General features: G+C 41.8%; 1 protein-coding gene across 6 annotated transcripts in view; it reads right to left on the bottom strand.

The window, feature by feature from the left end:
* Positions 1 to 19046, bottom strand: part of grik5 (glutamate receptor, ionotropic, kainate 5) — a 95550-nt gene that overhangs the window by 21678 nt on the left and 54826 nt on the right. For 5 of the 6 annotated variants that reach the window (XM_085291625.1, XM_085291623.1, XM_085291624.1 and 2 more), the window contains 8 exons: positions 18420 to 18517; positions 17941 to 18106; positions 11041 to 11219; positions 10244 to 10297; positions 9299 to 9457; positions 8767 to 8919; positions 5747 to 5851; positions 3055 to 3162 (listed from right to left, as the gene is read on the bottom strand). In XM_085291625.1, coding sequence (XP_085147751.1) covers positions 3055 to 3162; positions 5747 to 5851; positions 8767 to 8919; positions 9299 to 9457; positions 10244 to 10297; positions 11041 to 11219; positions 17941 to 18106; positions 18420 to 18517 — 1022 coding nt within the window. Of the gene's footprint in view, positions 1 to 3054; positions 3163 to 5746; positions 5852 to 8766; positions 8920 to 9298; positions 9458 to 10243; positions 10298 to 11040; positions 11220 to 14748; positions 15012 to 17940; positions 18107 to 18419; positions 18518 to 19046 lie in introns of those variants that run through there. The other variant, XM_085291628.1, reaches the window with a different exon arrangement.

Here is a 19046-nt window from a genome sequence, read left to right on the forward strand (position 1 = left end):
TGTTTGTCTAATCTCGTCTAACTCTAACCTTCAAAGAGTTTCCCAGTCTTGTTCTCTAAAACCTAAAGAATTATGGATTTGATCAACTGGTCCCGTAACGGAATTGACACCCTGCTGGGCTTGGAAGAGCCCGATTGTCCTGCGGAGACATTTGCTGCCGGATACTCGATGGTCGGTTGCGTCGTGTGTCTGGCGACACTCTCGATGGAGGACAATGAACGACATCTACCAATTTGGAACCACAATAACAGAGTTCGGGCTGATTGAAGCTGGCTTGGATCTGCTTGGTCTTGCTTATCAAAGAACAGGAAGCGGCTACAGCTGTTCAAAATCCCATAAGGCTGGCCGACATGATAGACGATTGGCAGGGGTGTGAGTACTCAGACTGAGTTTTGAACGCAATATGGATAAGATCTTGGAGAAGAACAACGGGAATTGAGATAATTGGTGACCAGTAACGGACATTAGACCAACTGTAAAAATTGGATGCAGTTGTTCGCACTAAACTCAAACATTCACCATCTCCACTCATGCAGCCCCCCTGGCGCCAGCTGAAGGCCTGCCAAGGTTGAAGCTGACTGGAACAACAAATTCTTCCCATGATAAAAGGATTGTTGTCAGAACTCTTTGTACCTCCTTCAAGGCCACCTGGGTCCACTGGACACTGTTGACCTTGCTTAGCCGGACGTGGTGACACTTCCTCTCAGCTGAACACGGACAAAACATGTACACTGATACTGATACACCCACACTATCACCCTCCCTCCCCCGAATCCAACGCCTCCTCCCATGCTTACCCCCCATCCGATGTGGACACCGGATCAGCTGGAGGCGCAATAGAAGATTGCAGCGGTCCCAGATCAGCTGTACACACTGGAATACTCTTCCATGTTGCTTGTCTGTGTTTTATTGTGTTATGGTGTGTTGATACCTGTGGATTCCTGTATTATCCTTTTGTGTTACACATTTCGAGGTTTTTTTTCCCTTGCTACCTAGCCTGACCTGTCTCCCCAATGTGATGTTTGTGTATTGTATGTACGGTCGGCAAGGTCTGTCATCTCGGTTGTGGCAACTGCAACTGACAAATAAAGGCTATCTCATCATCTCATCTCATGTCATTTTCAAGTGGTTGCTAGAAGTTGCCAAATCACCAAACCCAGCTCTGGGGGGAAAAACAACTTGCATTCTGCTGCAGTTGTAGTTCGCATGGAAGTGACGGACGTCCTACAAACACAGTACAGCTACTCTCCAAGCTGTAGTGAAACTGAAAAGTGGATGCAAGCTGGAAATGGAGTAAAAGTTGTGCCCTTTGAAACACGCTAACTGCAGTGCTGAGGCAAAACTTATTACTTTGAAGGCAAGCCATCTCTATTTCTGGTTTGTGTCAGGCTTTATCAAGCTGTACTACCGCTTGGTGAGTACAGTACTAGCAAGTATGTGAAAAGCTACAGGCATCCATGGCAACCTGTTAAGAAACAAAGTAATCACTAGAAAGTTTTTGGTGCACCATCTTCTTTGCAACCAATTTCATCCAGCAAAAGCCAGAAACCTACAGGAACTACAGTACAGGCAACCAGTCTGGTAATACAGGTTTCCCTAGCAACCAGTAGTTTTCTCACATCCAGTATGGTGGCGTAATGTGTCCATGATGTCATGTGAGAAACCTCAATACTTATGCTATGCTATTCTGCGCTAACTGGCTTTATATTTACTCCACAGTCACGTATGGTATTGTGTTCTTCGCAACAAGCCAAATAACCATTTTTCCAGCGACATGGGAATGCCAGCACTTTTCTATTAGGGAATCACAGACAATTTTGTAAAAGCCTGAATTTGTGTCTTCAAAGATAACTCTGGCAGTCATTTCAAATTAAAGGCACTTAAAAGAGAAGACATTTAACATTGTAATCATTTTACTTATCAAAAGGTGCATTAATTAGTTTTTCCTAACTGAAAAGGCTAGAAAGCTTTTTTTAAAGAACAATACACAGATGCATCTTGGGAATTTTAGAGTTGTTGTTCTTGGAGCTTGCCCAGTGCTAAAAGTCAAGATATCTCAGCTTGAGCAGAATCAATTTAGACCATTTTTATCTCCCTCTTGTGAGTCCCCTACAGTTATGGAAGTCCAATACTAAATTGGTTTAAAAGACATAAATTGGATTGTGGAAGATAGCTACAGACATAGGTAAGGGTAGAAAAAACCATTCAGTAACCACTGTCTAGCCACGAAATGGATCGACGCAGAAAAACCAGGGTATCAAGGGAAGGCAGGCGGTGTTCTTGCAGATCTGAGCAGTGCGCCAAATGTATTGACATAAAAAAAAACAACAACAATTGTTTCATAAAGCTTGCATCATGTGTCTAAACCAGCCCAAACCCTCTAACACACAAACAACAGTGAATTTGTCTACATCTTGGGAGAATACAGCAAAATGACTTTTTCTTTACTGCTAAACATCTTCATATCTGACACAACCCAAGAAACAGAAACAAGATGTTTTCTTTCCCTTTCCTTTCCTTTTTTTGTTCTTTCTTGTTTTGTCCTAAAGCTCGAGCTGCTTCAGATGTTTTCCATGTTTATTTTTAATTTCCCCCATAAACGGCGTAATGTTCGCTGTTATGAAATTTGGCTTCAACAGTTACGCATCATCAACAATCAACAGACTGATTTAGAAAAGGCTAATTAGCTAACACAGTGTGCTATCACAGGATGTTAACAGTATTTTAGGATTCAGTGAATTTGAATCTATCTTTCTGGGTGTTTCTTTCACATCTCTACACCAACCTGTAGATATCAATCATATGTCCAAACCCTACAAGGAGACAGCTTATTGGGTTTGGACATAATCAGTAGACCAGGACTGTAGCAGTCTGGTTTTTAGTTACACATCTCCCTCGGTGATCTGTCAGTTTCTATGACAGTTACAGCGGCGACAGCAAAATTATCAGAAACAGACCACAACACAGCACGAGCTCCGGCACAGCCTGGGAAGCAACAAAAAAACAACTCTGATCTCACTAATGTGGAGCGTCAGAGAGCAGCCGTGACCTTACCAGTATGGTGGTGACAATGAGGGTCTTGTTTGCCAGCGTCTCTGAGACATTAATATCCAGACTGGTGGAGTTCATTGCCAGGGTGTTGTTTGAGTACCAGATACCGATCTAACATGAAGAAGAAGCGTGACAAAAAATAAGCTGTTATTGTTAGATAAATAATATACAGCAGCTGTTTTATTGTTAAAAACACCTTTTGCACGTTTCATGTTTTGGGACTTGGGCTCCGCACTGTTAGATTCTGCATATGCATAACGAGTTAATTGTTCCCCACGGAGCCGTATATGTACTCGCAGTACTATGCACCACTTTGGGAAAAAAAGCTCCTGTTTATAAGCAGAGCAATGAGCTGGGACAAGATGGCAAAGGCGGTAATGAAAGGCATTCATGATCAGAAGTTCCACTGTAATTTTTTTTTTCCCTTACGCACACCTTTTTTAAATTGCATAAATACTGTTCCCATATTTCCATTTTATGGAGACTGTAAAGTCACTTAGGTACATAAGTGTGTGATTATGACCTAACCAATCCGCTGGGTGGAAAAGCAGCTCGCAGAGGCATTTCTTCAGGAGATATTACTGTACATCTTTCAATAGGTCAAAGAAGAGGTAATGACTCCACAGACAGAATCACAGCTTTCCTGTGACACTCTTTATCCTGCCCTGACATTTAAGAGGAGTTTTTTTATCTGTGATCCACCGCTGCCTGCCTGGAGTGTGGGTGCCGCTGTGCAGAGAGAGGGGAGGAGCAGAGTTAAAATGTTCATTACCTCGAGTTAACACTCAACTAAGTAAAAGTCTACCTCTAAGTATATGTAGCAGGTGGCATTTTGTGTTAACATGGAAAACAGCTGGCCAAGTGCAGAGCCCAGGAAGACATTAAGAGGAGGTGAAAAAGAAGTGTTTCCTCCAGCCAATGAACTGCAGCGTAATTCCCCCTCAGTCGGAGGCTGCAGTGGTGTGTATACTTCATTTAGTGAATGCAGGTGGAATGCACTTAGATTTCCACCTGCCCTCACCTTTCCTTCTAGCTTACTCATGTGGACTGCATTGTCACAATAATGTACCAAAATGCTCCTGAACACCTCATTTGCTGCTGGGCCTGCCAACAGTTTGGTAGCATTGTCCAACTAGCCTAAACTAATCTGCTGTGGCCTGTGCTTGACTAGTTCAAGAGATCAAACTCGAAGCATGAGACTTTAAAAAGTTATTTTTATTATTATTACAAATTCAGCAATTAAAAAAAACACTATTGCTCAATTATATTCATTGTCAAGTAAACACAGTGTTTTTCCTGCTACACATTGCTGTGTATCATCCACAATACTCAGTGTTTGCTTTCCAATAACTATATCTACATACTGCCAGTCAAATAAAGTTAAAGCAGGGGCACATTAAATATATGTTTTCACTTTTAGCATTAATTAGTTTGTTCCCATATTCTGGCTTTAAATGCTGATTAGAGTGTGCTGCTAAATGGTGCCTTCACTTGTTCCTGTGATTTAGAGCCACCGTGCCGCCCCTTTGAGCGTGTCTCTGTTCGAGAGGACGGTTGTAGTTTGGTGCACACTGCTTGTCAGTGAATTCTAGTCTCTTTGAAGTTTTGTAATCTGTTGCTGCACCCTGGAGACCATGCCAATGGTGAACCTGTTTTCTCTGCTCATTGATATTCCTTCTACCACAGTTAAGGCTGCACTTTGTTTAGAAAAACTATTCTGTACTCTTGGTTTGTTTAGAGTAGGAAAGGGAGCACAGAATTCATTTTTTCTTCATTTTAACAAGACAAGTTAGGTAGGTTTGTTAAGAGTGTGCTTTTTGTTTTAATTGTTTTAATTGAGTGTCCCCCGAGTTCTCCACATGAGCTGTGCTTTATTTGCATTTCACTGTGAAAACTTAGCTCATTAAAATTGCTAACTTCGGTTCTACTCCTGTCCAACATGGCCGTACTGTGAAGGTACATTTCTGTTGAAAGGGAATGGGAGATGATATTGATTCATGGCCCAGCCTTTAATGTACTCAAACCTATCTGATTGTTAGACTACACCTACACCTCTGATCCATTTCTGTGAAAAAAGATGAGCACAAGATTTTCAAGGAACCATCATTGATCACATTAGTGTAGCTTATTGCAAGCTACAATCCAGCTCAGAGTTCAATTAAGGACAGAGTCCAAATCAAATACGGATTAAAACTAAGCCTAAAGCAAATCCAGTTCTATACGAGACAAAAACAAACACCAGAGCAGAGCTGCACACCTGTCTGCTGTGCACTGAGCTTAAGGCAAATATCAAACACAGATTTTTGCAAACCAATGTCAAGCTATTGTTTGTAAACATAAAAAGAAAATAAATGTGTCGTTTATGACACAGAGGTTTTATATTTTTAGATCAGAAAACAAATAATCGAGCAAATCTTTAGGAAAATAGCTCCCGTGCTTTAACACTCCACATTTGTAATCAGTGAAATGTAGATTTAATTCAAACTGAAACCACTGTTCAAACATGAGCCGCATCTCAGATAAAACGTATATCACAGAGTAAAGATATGGTTGCTATCAGTGGAGTTTGTGATGAAGCTGACCTCGTGTTAAACGCCGCTGCAGGCTTTCTGAAATGAGACAAGTGACCTGTAACTAACCCAGAACCTGAGGGCAATGTGACCTGGCTGCTGCATGATAGCAAGTGACTTCTGACCTCTTTGTGGCCTCCTCTGTGTTTCTCCAGGATCCGCAGGGTGTAGTTGGTCCTCTGACCTTTGCTGTTAAACTCCACTCGCCCTGTCAAACCATCGTACTCCACCTGGCAGGTAGACAGAGAGTGAGGTGAGGAAGTATGACAGAAGCATGAAGGAGAGAAGGAAAGGTAAGAAAAACAGAGAGTGGAGAACACAGAAAACATGAAAAGATGTGGAGAAATAAACTAAGCCAGCATTCTGCATAAAGCAAACATATTTCTTCTCACTAGCGGTCATGGTTAGACAGAAAGTATCACCAGTGATCAGGAGGAAAGAGAGGGAAAAAGACTAAGACAGGCAGAGAAAGCATCTGAGGCTGGACTAGACAAGGATGATCAGTTTTGGATCAACTAGGAGAAACTGACTGACGAGAGGCTCAGGCAGAGCAGCAGAGAGGGTCAAGAGCTCTCTAATAAGACTCAGACCTGCAGCTCACAGCTCAGCTCCCTCTCTTCAAAAGCCAGGTGCTGGCACAGTAAGCGAGAACTATGATGAATGGCGCAGCGCTGAAGATGGAGCACACCATGATGTTGACTAACAAAGACAGATGTCGGGCCGGTGGGGCGGGGGCAGTGAGAGATGAGACTCGAGCTGCCTTGACAACAGGTCGTCGATGAGAGAAACAGACGACCAGAGATGGGAGATGACAAAGAACAACAAAACACAGAGGTTACATGCAACATGAGATGAGGATGATACACATTTCAGCTGTACTCTTCTCATTTATCAATATTTCAGTTAAAAGAAAACTAAACAAAATGACGAGTCATGAATAATTATGAGTCTTTTCTGAACACATGCTGCTAATGCAATCCCTTCTCAAGTGGTAGCATCTTTGCTTTTCTCTGCTTTTAATCACTATGAAGAGGAGAAGCCATCATTTTTATCTGTCTGTTTCTTTTGTGTGTCTTTATGGTAAAATGTGATCTTGACGGTGTAGAAACTGCTGTGGCGTGTCTTTATACTACACCTATGTTTGGAGATTGAATAAGTCTATTTATTGGATTTTTCATTCAGTTTTTTTATATGCTACAAAGTACCAAGTTTTTGTAGCGAGTTTTTGGAGAATTTACATCTAATGTGTGTATGGAAGTGTGTTTGTATTAATGAATGCAAGACCGAGTGTTTGACTACGTGTCTGTATGCTACAACATTCATATTTATCTTTAATTCATGGTTTTTATTCGAACTGTGAAACACTTTGCAATGGTAAAAAGTGCTATAAAATAGCTATTATTGTCATTATTGTTTTTATTACTATCATCATTATTAATAATAGGCCTGAAAGACAGATAAAGTAGATGAGCATATTTTTTCCTTGGTTAAGAAAAGCAACTTCACAACATCAAACCAATCAAGACAACTCTTGAGGAAATAGCCGTGTCATTATCAAAGACAGAATCAAGAGAGACCTTTGTGAGGGTTTACAACAAGCTGCAAACTACTGGTTACACTCAAGAACAACAAGGCAAGATTGGAGAGAAAACATCTGAAAGAGTTTGGTTTGAAAACCATTCTACAGACTGATGAAACATGAAGAACTTGTTTCATCAGTATTGAAGAGAGAAACAGCTCATCATCTGAAGCATACGACATGAGCATGCATGGCTGCCATGGGAACCACATTATTGGTGTTTATCGATAATGTTACTGCAGATAGAAGTAGCAGGATGAATTCTGAAGTGTACAGGGCTACGCTCTCTGCTCAGATTCAGCCTAATGCTGCAAAACTGATCGAACGGTCCTTCACTGCGCAAATGGATAATGACCCGAAGCAAACTGCAAAAGCATCCCAAGAGTTTCCAAGGCAAAGAAATAGGATATTTGTGAGTAGCCAAGTCTCCAAATCTCGTGATCACAGGTCATCAGAGCAGTGTTTCAGTCACTGAAGGTAAAACCAAGTGCAGGGAGCCCCACAAACAAGCAGCAAGTGTAGGTGGCTCCAGATAAACCATGGCAGAGCATCCCGGGAGGGGAAACACAGCATTTGGTGATGTCCATGGGTTCCAGATATCTGGGAGTCAAAGGATTTTCAGCCATGTATTAAAAGCAATTCTCAAATTTGAAATTGTGTTATTTGATCCAATTATTTTTAAGCCTCTGAACAAGGGGAACTGTGTTTGACAGTGTCTGTAATTCCTAAACAATTAATGTGACATTTGTGTTAAGCCCTGTGAATTAAAGCTTAAAGTCTATACTTCAATCACATTTTAATTGTTTGAATTAAAATCCACTGTGGCGGTGTACAAAGACACAATCACAAGAATTGTGTTATTGTCCAAATACTTATCAAACTAACGGTTTGTTGTTGTTTTTCCCCGGGGAGTCTGTTTTTCTCTGTGTGTGTTCTCCAAATGTAGTCTTGGAGAACTCAGCTCTAGCAGAAAACATCATAAAGGAGGTTTTGAATAATTTGTCCAACACTGTAACCTAGTTACAGGCACAAAATGTGACAGGTGTGTGTCTGAGATCAAAATCCACATCGTGAGCAGCGAGTGGGGTGGATCATTAACGCGCTGATGGGAGCGGCAGATGGTCACAAAATGATATTTCGTTTTTGCTAACCAACATTCCCAAACATTAAGAGTCAGTTTAATTTCACATAAGGAAAATCCTCAATTTTTTATGGCTGGAAACAGCTCATAGTCTTTCCAATAATTAACTGGCTATAAAAATTATGGTAGGTTTATTTCCATCGACTCAGTACTCCAAGTGCGGTAACTGTTTCAAGCTCTAATTGAAGATGTCACCTGAGGCTTTGTAGAATAGCAATTTTAAAACAGTATTTTCTGTGTTTTCTCAAGTTTAACCTACTCTAAAAATAAATGCTAATTGCAGCAACACTAATCTTACTAGCGTTAATAAATAGGAGTCGCAGTTTACTCAAGGATGTTAAGAAAAGCGTGAATGTAAAAAGAAGATTAAACTGATGTTACATCTTGTTTCCTGCTTTGGACATATAGTAAATATGGAGCTTTACCATGCGCAGATAGTTCATAAGACTGGTCCCGTGTTGCCAGATCTGAGGTGAGGTGCAGCTGAGTGGCTTCACTCCAATTTCCTGACTGCGGTTCAGTTCCCTCACTGCCCCCACTACCACGTGCACAGCGTCAAACATCAACGCTGAAGAAAGCTGTGGAAGGTGGAGAGGGGAGGCGGGGGAAAAGTGAGATGGATAGAAACAAGAAGAGAGAAAGAGAAAAAAAGAGTTAACGGGAATTAGAGGTGCAGAGAGGATTGAAAGATTAACAAGGAATGGGGGGGGGGGAGAAGGCAGGAAAATAAGAAGAGGAGGGAAAAGATGTAGAGGTTCGAGTAAACCAATGGGGAGGAAACAAAGATGGATACATCAATACCCATTAAATACAAGCAAAAGACTAGCTGGAGTCGTTTAAGTGCTCCATGAATCAGTGTGAGGAATAAAGTAGCTGTTGTGTGGCATATAAACAAAGCATTAAAAATTAGCTCTAATAGCGTGCACGCATGAGTACTCATGGGCTCGAGATACTGACCGCAGGGCCGGGGTACGTTAGGTCACAGCCCTCCCTCCAAGACAGATTGAGGCTCCTGATGAACTCCAAATAGAAGGGATGGGTGGTGTTAAACATGGAGAAGCCGACAATGTTGGACTGCTCATCGACTATGTCATCCAGTCTCAGCAGGGGGAAGTCCTACAGAGGAAGAGGAGGAGGAGGAGTGGGGAGGGTGTTTGCAGGAAAAAGAGAAAATTGAGGTGTGTGACAGGGTGATGTTGACAGGCTATCAAATCTTAGCACAGAAGAAAAATACTGTGCAATAGAAGAGGGTGGTAAAGAAAAAAAGAGGCTACGGGGAGTGACAGCATCTAATCTCTGATGGAGAGCTAGAAGAAAAGCGGAGACTGAGATACAAGGAAAATAGAGGTTAATGGAACAGAGTTTTCTTTTCTTTTTTTCAAAGTAATATGCATACAAGTACATCTAAAAGCACAGGACCACATCCCGCACAGAGGGCAGAGAGAGGAAAGTGAAAAAATAAAAATCAGACGCGCAACATAAAATGGTACATTTATTCAAACGCTTGAAAAGGAGGGGAGCATATCAAGGAGAAGGATGAAAACACCGCAAGCTTCGGGAAGGTGGCGGGTGGCAGAAGAAAAAGGGCACATCACATCTGTCATCACCTCCACCCCAGACCCCCACTTTATTTTCTCTTTTCCTCCCACCATCCTCCTCTGCACATCCACATCTTCATACAGTAATTCGTTTTTCAAATGTCTCCCTCTTCTTTCTTCTTCGCCTCTCTCTTTTTTTCCCTCACCTCTCTGTACTTCCACCTATTGAGTACTTTCTTCCTGTTAACACCTTTGCTGGCTCATAAAGGGACAGAAAGAGGAGGAAAAGCAGGAGAGAGGAAGGAGGAAAAATGAAGGAAGAGAGGACAGAAGAAGGGAAGGGGAACAATTTGCGTACTCTTACCATTGTGGTGAGGATGTACTTATAAAATGCTGATGTCATCCCAAGCTCTGACGCCTGCGAGACAAAAAGAGAGAGGGAGAGGAAATAAGATCAAACAAGTGGAGAATGCGGAAACGGTAGAATAATGGAGGATATGGACGGATTGATAAAGGCAAAGAGGGGGCAAAGGAGGAGAGCTACTGGACAGGCAGAGAGGAAAGGAAGCAGTCGGGGTACAAAAGGGGAGAGGGTGTGAGGGAGAAAAGTGGGGAGGGGGTGGAGAGAGCATACGTTAATCACAGTTTTACATCATCAGGCTAACACTAGGACATTTCGCTGAGGGCGGGCAGCGGCTCAAATATACCCAGTAAAAACATCCCATACACATTCAAGCCATGACTCACTGTGCTGGCTATCGGCGTTACAAGCCGTACCATGAATCAGAACAAGCTTGGGTAACATCTGCACCACATCCCAGCAAAAGATGTTCTTTTGTCAAATACTTTCATAAGAATGTAAGTGATCGTTGCTGGCAGACACGCATAAATATTGTTCCCTATGCAGCTCTGGAGGGCAGAGAAGGTAAAAATAGATGTTAATTCAGTAACAACAACAAATGTGTAGCCTGTGGAGCTCCGAGCGAGTTGTTTTATTATTTTACAGATGGTGAGCTCCGCATGCCCTTCATGTGGGTACATAAAAGAGAGATATACGCGAACCCCCTTGAGACATACTGCTTGCACTGTATGCAAGAGTAGCTTCGACTCCTGAAAATGTGTAGGTGGCTCTGGGGAACGTATTGACGTTTGCGAACTCACCTTCTTGAGGATGAGATAGGAGACGGAAGCGTTGGCGTCAATGATGATCGTGGCCACTTTGTCGTCACGGATCTCCTTCAGCAGAGGCGTAGGGTCCAGGTTGTCATCTAGCATCCTGACTGACAGGGTCTCCCGGGAGATGAGAAAGCGGCGAACCAGTTCCTCCAATCTCAGCAGGCCTGAGGGAGAACGAAAACAGGGACGAGGCGCGCATCAGTGTCTGTATCAGTAGATACGACTCGTGTTTTTCAAAACGTAACCAATGCAGGACATTTGAAAATCTGATTTATCCTGGAATGGTCATATATTAGTGTCTCGTTGCAAAGCATGATTGATGGGTTGTCTAAATCCCCAGGAAATGAAATATCATTTAATATGAAGTCTGCCGCGTGTTCCCATTAACCATATCTCTCACTAGGACTTTTTTTTTTTAATCTATTGTAATTCCGACAAAAAAGATTTTTCTTATCAGCTCTGCCTTGTTTGTTTGTTTCCCTCTTAGTTAACAACCTACTTGACATACGGCATTTTACAGAAATATGGAGAAGAATTATGCGGCAAACAAGTGATTTGTTTTCGATGCTGATAAGTGCCACCGTGCTCTCGCGACACCTCAACTGTGACTCAAAGGTTGCATTTATTTTCCAATAAATCTATGACTCCAGATGAATCTGTCAGCTCAGGGTACGTCTGTTTACACCCAGGGATGTTCGGGACAATTGTTATGCAGAGGTTATTCCATCAATCCGGACGTGCATAAAAGATGCAGATATGCATTTTAACAAGTTATGGGGATTTGTGTTATTTTTCACCTCTATCTTCACTACATGTAGTTAGATTTTATATTTACGGTGTTGTGAAAAAAAATCTTTGCTTCCAAGGAGATAGACTATCTTGTAATCTGCTAACATGGTTTTCTTCAATAATTCTCCTGAAAGTCCTTTGAAGTTTTTCTTTGGACATTGGCTGCTTTGTCACTCGTTTTCAGTCTAGTCCTTGTATCTGGGAGCTTTCACATGAATGTTTTTTGTTACTTAACACACACCTATGAACCATTCAAACCATTCAAAAGACTTCTAACTCATGTCCAGATTAACAGACTCAACTTTTTGGGATTAGCAAAAACTAATCTTAAATTGTATCTTTAGGCACTTTGTTGGCAGCCTGACACAACAGCACAGAAAATCGTTCCCATTTGTCAGGTAAACCTATGAAACATGGCAAAGATAACATAGTTTGACAGGCATAAAATTGTATTTTTGTACCAACAGTTTGATTCTTAATGTCAGCATGGTGTGCAGTGTGTCCTCAAGAAAGATAAAGGAAGTGGAGGACTAAAAAAACATCTCAAGCTGATGAACAGTACCAGAGAGTCATATTGTTAAGAAATTTAAAAAAAAAATCCATCAAAGATCTGAACCAAGACCTGAGAGATGAAGCTGATCCATCCACTGTTCACTGAAGCCTCGTCAGAAATGCCGTCAGTGGACGGGTGGCTGTCAAGAAGCCATACTTAAAAAGGTTAAACAAGGCTGAGGTACAACAAATTACTCAGGAATGGACTGAATATCAGTGATAACAGGTCTTGTGGAGTGATTAATCCAAATTTGAATTTTTACCCAGACAGAAAAACACACAATGGCACGCTATCAGTCATGGACTGGCCTCCCCAGAGCCCACACCTCAACATTACTGAAGCAGTGTGAGGTCAGCTTGGAAGAGAGAAGAATAAAAGGTAGCCAACATCCAAAGAAGAACTTTGCATGTCCTCCAAGAAGCCTGCAGAATTATTCCTGAAGACTACTGAAAGAAATCATAAGCTTGAAAGTGGTCACACTAAATATTAACTTTAAGCTCTCTAGAATTGCACAAACTCAATTTTGCCTCATAGACTTTACGTTATCATGTACTTGCAAAGATATATGTGCAACATACATATGCATATACTCCTGAGAACAGAGGGAAAACAAACCTTCCCATTGAACCTTTAGGTGACTTAGGGGTAGGGTAGCTCAATAAGGTCAAAAGATACAACCCAAAGAGGACATAAATGAATAGGCTGGTTCTCGGGATGTATATGAGCAACATATGAATACATATGTTTGAGCAAATCTCTGCACCTATTTCCCATTTTCCTAGCAACATTAAGTAATGAGGGGTGACTCAAGACTTCTGCACAGTACTGTATGTTTTCCTCGATAATATTTTAACAAAACTGATAAATATTGATAAAGACCATAAATGGATTGATGCATTTAAATGCATCATACTACTGCAACCAGAAAAGAAATGCAGTTATCTGTATATAAATCTATATCGAAAGGATGCAAAACCGAAAGCCATTTGTGCAGTCTATGTTTCTGCAGCAGGAGGACATAACATAACTCATATACACACACACACACACACACACACACACACACACACACACACACACACACACACACACACACACACACACACACACACACACACACACACACACAACTTGGTTCTTGTGAGTCTGCCTCAATAGAAATTTATTTCTGTTCAAAGCCCTAATATTCCCAGACAGGTTTTAGGTATCCTCCAAAATTGATGGACGCCATCAACCAATCAACATGACAAATTTCCGAACATTTTATTAATAGAATAATAAATTCAGAAGGTCGTGCAGCCTCAGCAGAGTTATGTGCTCTTTGAGTGCTTTGTAATGCACTTTGCCTGCGTTGTCTCATCCTTCAGTTAATGCTTTTCGGATCTCTGCGTAATGTACACTATGCACTTTGAGTACAACAGCATGTGCTCGAAAAATGGAAAATCTTACACTCCAATAGCAAAACTGGACCTGCAATAATCATGAAAACCTATGGCAAAAAAAATTAAAGAAGATGGGCAGAAAGAGAAGCTGAAAGACTGGAATAAAGTACTTAAAACACTTCAAGCAAATTCCTCTTGAATATGAGTCCAACCAATGTCAAGACTCACTTGACAACATGGGTGGAATAAGCCTTTACTAGAAACTCAGCTCTGATGCCTCCTAATTGTAATTCCATAGTAAAGAACCCCTAGCTATGTAAATAAATGGTGGGGCAGGCATCTGTGGGACAAAGGGAAGGGAAGAGAAAGGAGCAGAGGAGGGAAGAGGTAGCACACAGAGCCCTTCAGCAGGAGAAAGCCTCTGTAAGCAGTGGGGTAATCACTGAACCAGGCCAAAACTTTAATTAGTTTGAGGAAGGAGGGGGAAGAAGAAAAAAAAATCAATGCACTTTACAGCTTCCTCTACTCCCCTCTCTCACTTTCCCTCGTTCACATATTCTCTCGCACAGAGAAGCTCTAACCTCTCTATCTCTCCTGTCTTAGCCCTGTGCTCTAGTTACTTCTCTCTGTCTTTATCCATCTTGCTCCAACACTGCCACCGTCTTCTGCTCCTTGTGCTCAGTCTCTCCCTCTCGCTGTCCTTAACCTCATCCATCTCATGAAAACTGCATAATGGAATTAGGCTCAGATAGCAAGTACTGACCCAGGCACAGCGAGAGAAGGATTCATCGGAAATGACCCAAAAATCTCTGACTCATTTAACAGAATATCTGGCTAAAAGACGGATAAATTAGATTAAAGCCATTAGGACGCTGTTGCAAAACTGACCCGATTCTAAATACACGCCTTAATTAGGATCTGCATCTATGGTGGGTGTAAGCAAAATGTGTGACTTTGCGCATTACTTACTTTGCTGCCAAAAAAATAAATAAAAAATAAAAGACAGAATTCACTTTACACTGGTGTAAACATGATGAATAAAACAAGTGGGCTGAGCAGTAAACATTGTCTGATGTTTAACCTCTGCAGCGCCACAGCAGAGCCGCCGCACACAAAAGCACACGCTGACATTCATACAAGTAACCCAAAAGTGTGTGTGTGTGCAGACACACACACACACACACACACAGTCCTGCGCTGCCACACATGTACAGACAAAGTGAACCAAACACTCAGAAAAATGACATCAAACACACACAAACAGTGTCACATACACACCCACACAGTTGTTCAGAGTGTGGAACAAGCCTGTTGAGTGGCAGTTAGCACCTATTCGGCAGCCATGGCAACCAGCTCCACGGCGATAGATAGCGCAGCCAAGTGGGTCAGAGTCTGTGAGTGCGATAACCTTGTAAAGATCACCTTCAAGCCATATATGTTACACAAAAATGCACTCTTCAGTTCCTCCACCAATAAAAGCTGTGCATTTTGACCCACACGGTAACTATCAGGCGATCTGCCGCCTCTAATTATTATGAGAGAAAAAGCCCGGTAAAAGACAAGGCTCTTATCTACCCATTCAACAGATGATCAAAACTGAAAAAGGTGTCTGATGCCATTTCAAAGCTCTCTTGGTTCAATGAAATGACAAGTCCACAAGGAATTCAGCTTACTTTCAGGAAACCAGGGGACCGCTGGCTAACTGCTGGAAAGATAATGAAAGCATCTCAGTGATTGAATCAATTTTTCATAATGTCAGAGCTTTTTGTTTGTCAAAACTACCCTTTTAACACTGCCGAGGGATGTGTTCAGACTTCAGTGGTCCCACTAATTCTTTATGTAAGTGCCCTTCTGTTCTTGGACGGTTTCGCGTGGCTGGTGTGAGGAGTCAAAAGCTGCAAAACAAATTATACCAACTCGTTTTTGCAGAGAAGTGGACAAAAAGTTTGGTGGAAAAATTAGGATTTGCAGAGAACGTAGGCATATTCTGTCATGTATTTAATAGGGGTGGAATGATTCAATTTATACACTGATCTCTGAGCCACATTTTTGCATCATATCCATAGACTGCATATAAAAGAAGGACAAAGACACAGTGATGACAACCATCCCGTTAGTGAAGTCTCGAGTATTTCTGCTGTCACCTGTTTTGGAAGCAGACACGACAAGCAGGGTGTGGATCTCTCGTGCAGTAGTGACTTGTCACTCACAATGTAAGCCCGCCCCAAAGCATTTTCTGAATCACCCTCCTTTGTGACTCTAATGAAGACCATAATTTATAACCTGATCATTGTGCTGTAATAAATGAGATTAGAAACTGGAGAAAGATCTCATTGAATTGTATCAAGTTGGGCTCCCGTTTGCCTTCAGAGCTGCCTTCATTCTTCATGGCACAGATTCAACAAGGTGCTGGAAACATTTCTCAGAGATTTTTATCCATATTAACATCATGACATCACACAGTTGCTGCTGATTTGTCAGCTGCACATCCATGATGTGAATCTCCCGTTCCACTACATGCCAGTAGGTGCTCTATCGGACTGAAGTCTCATGACTGTGGAGGCCATTTGACTGCAGTCATGCTGAAGAAACCAGTTGTTTCCAGTTTTGGTGAGCCCATGCAAAGTTTCCTGTTCTTACCTGATAGGAGTGACATCCAATGTGGTCTTCTGCTGCTGGAGCTTCAATGTTTCATGTCTTTCAGAGATGCTCTTCTGCATACCTTCCTCTCCGTGACCTCTGACATCAACAGGCATCTTCGCCCAGTACTGCTGTTCACTGGATATTTTCTCTTTTTTCAGATCATTCTCTGTAAACGCTGGAGATGACTGTGTAAGAAGACTCAAGTAGATTCTGATGCTCAGTTTGATCTCCAGCAGGACATCTTGACCATCTTTACATGTCTAAATGCACTGAGGTGCTCCCATGTGATTGGCTGAATAGATAATTACACTAACAATCGTTTAACAGGTGTAGTTAATAAAGTGCCTGCTAAGTTTATAGTATACAGCTCATATCCAGGAGGAGGACATTTTATCATGTTTGTATGAGTTATATATTAACAAAACTAACAGACTGAGTTTATGTTCTTATGATCTTTAAACATTTAGGCTTCTACCAGACTGCCACAGAACCTCCACACGGCTAACTAGCACAAACAACATAAGAACAGGACACGTGAGCCTTTTCTCAACCACTATTACCCATCATATATTTACAAACATGCTGTTTATACCAACAAGAAAACAACAGCTTCCTAAACCTTCAGTTTACTATAATGATGAAGCGATTCCTCCTCTTCTCTGCCACAACTGTCACTTATTCCTCCCGAGGTGTCTCTGTCACATAATCCTTCTGTTTTGTCTGCGTTTACATTCTTGCACTGAGCTGCTGCACTTAACTTTTTATGTCTACAGCAACGGGAAGGTTATCAGAAAAAGGGAAAACAGAAAAGCAAGAGACCGCGGGGGTTTCTTTTGTTATTTTTTTTAACCATTACACCTCTACTATTTAAAAAAAAAGTGTTTGTATCACAAAGTGTTTGAATACCACAATACTATTATTAATACTAGTCATCATCCTGCCAAGCGCTTTAATTCCTTAGGCTCTGGTTTGGGGAGTGCATTATAAATCAATAACACACTCTTTCAAAATGAAAATAAATAGGGCGAGTGGCTAAGCCCTGAATCCCCTGTGATGTTAAAGCTCTCTGAGTGCCAGGCAAAGTTAAATCAAATGTCCCCTAAGTTCCTCCAATACTGGAAAGCATTTTAAACAAGAATATTTATTATACTGGTTTGGCCTAACAACCCTCTGAGGTGGATAAGAGACAGTGTGCAAGAGCATGAGTAATAATTGGGAGGGCTGCAGCATGAGCCATGTTCTGAACTCTGACAACAGACAGAACTTCATGACCAGACTGTCAAAAATGAATGTCCAGCAGCGCCAAACAGTCATATCCGCCCAAACAGTGTAACAGTGAATCTGCCAACACTCCCACAGAGCAATTTGCACATACACACAAACATACACATACAGTACGTGAGGTAATCGGGCACGCAGCAACACTGCCGATGTATTTACACCCACCTAAATACAAACACAGCCACGCAGTCACACATAATAAACTGTTTAACTATACAACACGCAGCATGTACTTACACTCAGCCTTGGCGCAGACCAGGCTGGCTGAGGGGTAGCTGAATGAGCGCAAGATGGCTCCAATGGCCAGGCTCAGGTCCTCGTTGCTAGGGTACAGAGTAACAGACGCAAAGCGCAGGTACGGCAGGCGAGGAGTTTCCTCGGGTCCAATTTTTACATGAGGAATCTGATGAGAGGAGAGGAAACTAATAAGAAAGGCAAGAAAACACAGATCTGTGGTGATTAAGGATGATTCATTTGAGTAGCTAGAGGCTGAGAACGGAGATGAGAAAGGTGGGAAGGGCAGAAAACGGAGGGACCTACGCCAAAAAATGCATTTAATAAAAAGAAGTAAGAAAGCAGCACGAAGTAGTGGGTGAAGCTTAATTATATCAGAAGGAACAGAACAAGCAAGTCAACATTCATCAGACCTACATGAGCAGCAATGGTAGCAAACAGGACGGGAAAAGCTATGAGACATGTTTATCTTCCACGCTCACCTCCTTCTCCCCACATATGTGACTGACAGTAGAGCCAGAGGCGGGGCTGGAGGCGGGACCTATCACAGAGACAACGCCTTTGGGTAGAATCTGACACACTGAAAGGGAACAAAACAAAAAAGGAGATAAACAGTGAATAAGCAGACATACACCTTTTCTTCTGGTTTGTTTTGAAGGCAGTGCTGCGTTAGCATACTGAAGGGGCTGCAGTCAGGGGGAAAAGCGTGGAAATTTAAATGCAACCAAGAACTCAGAGGACGCATTACCGTTTCAGTTTAACCACTCGTTGTATTGTTGCAGCACAATCTGCCTCATTATAATCTGATTTATTTTTGAGGGAAATCCTCCAAGGACTACAACAGGGCAGCCCACAGGATGCCTGCTGCTATTATTCACTTGTTTAGATAGTCATTTTTAACGGCTTTAATGATTTTCAAGACAACTCTAGTGTACCCCTGGAATCAGAACAATACTAACAGACTGGTGGTCGGCTTCGATGAACAAACGCCAGTCTGCATTTTAATCCTGTTTGGAGGAGGACATTAGTGTGGGAGAAACAGCTTTACACATTTGTCTATTACATTAAGTATTCATGAAATTATCTGACGATTAACTCAAAGAGTTCTA

Source organism: Mchenga conophoros, linkage group LG11 (genome assembly GCF_057382185.1).
Source record: "Mchenga conophoros isolate Kocher_MC1m ecotype Shallow Benthic linkage group LG11, M_conophoros_male_GT1.1, whole genome shotgun sequence".
Taxonomy (NCBI): domain Eukaryota; kingdom Metazoa; phylum Chordata; class Actinopteri; order Cichliformes; family Cichlidae; genus Mchenga; species Mchenga conophoros.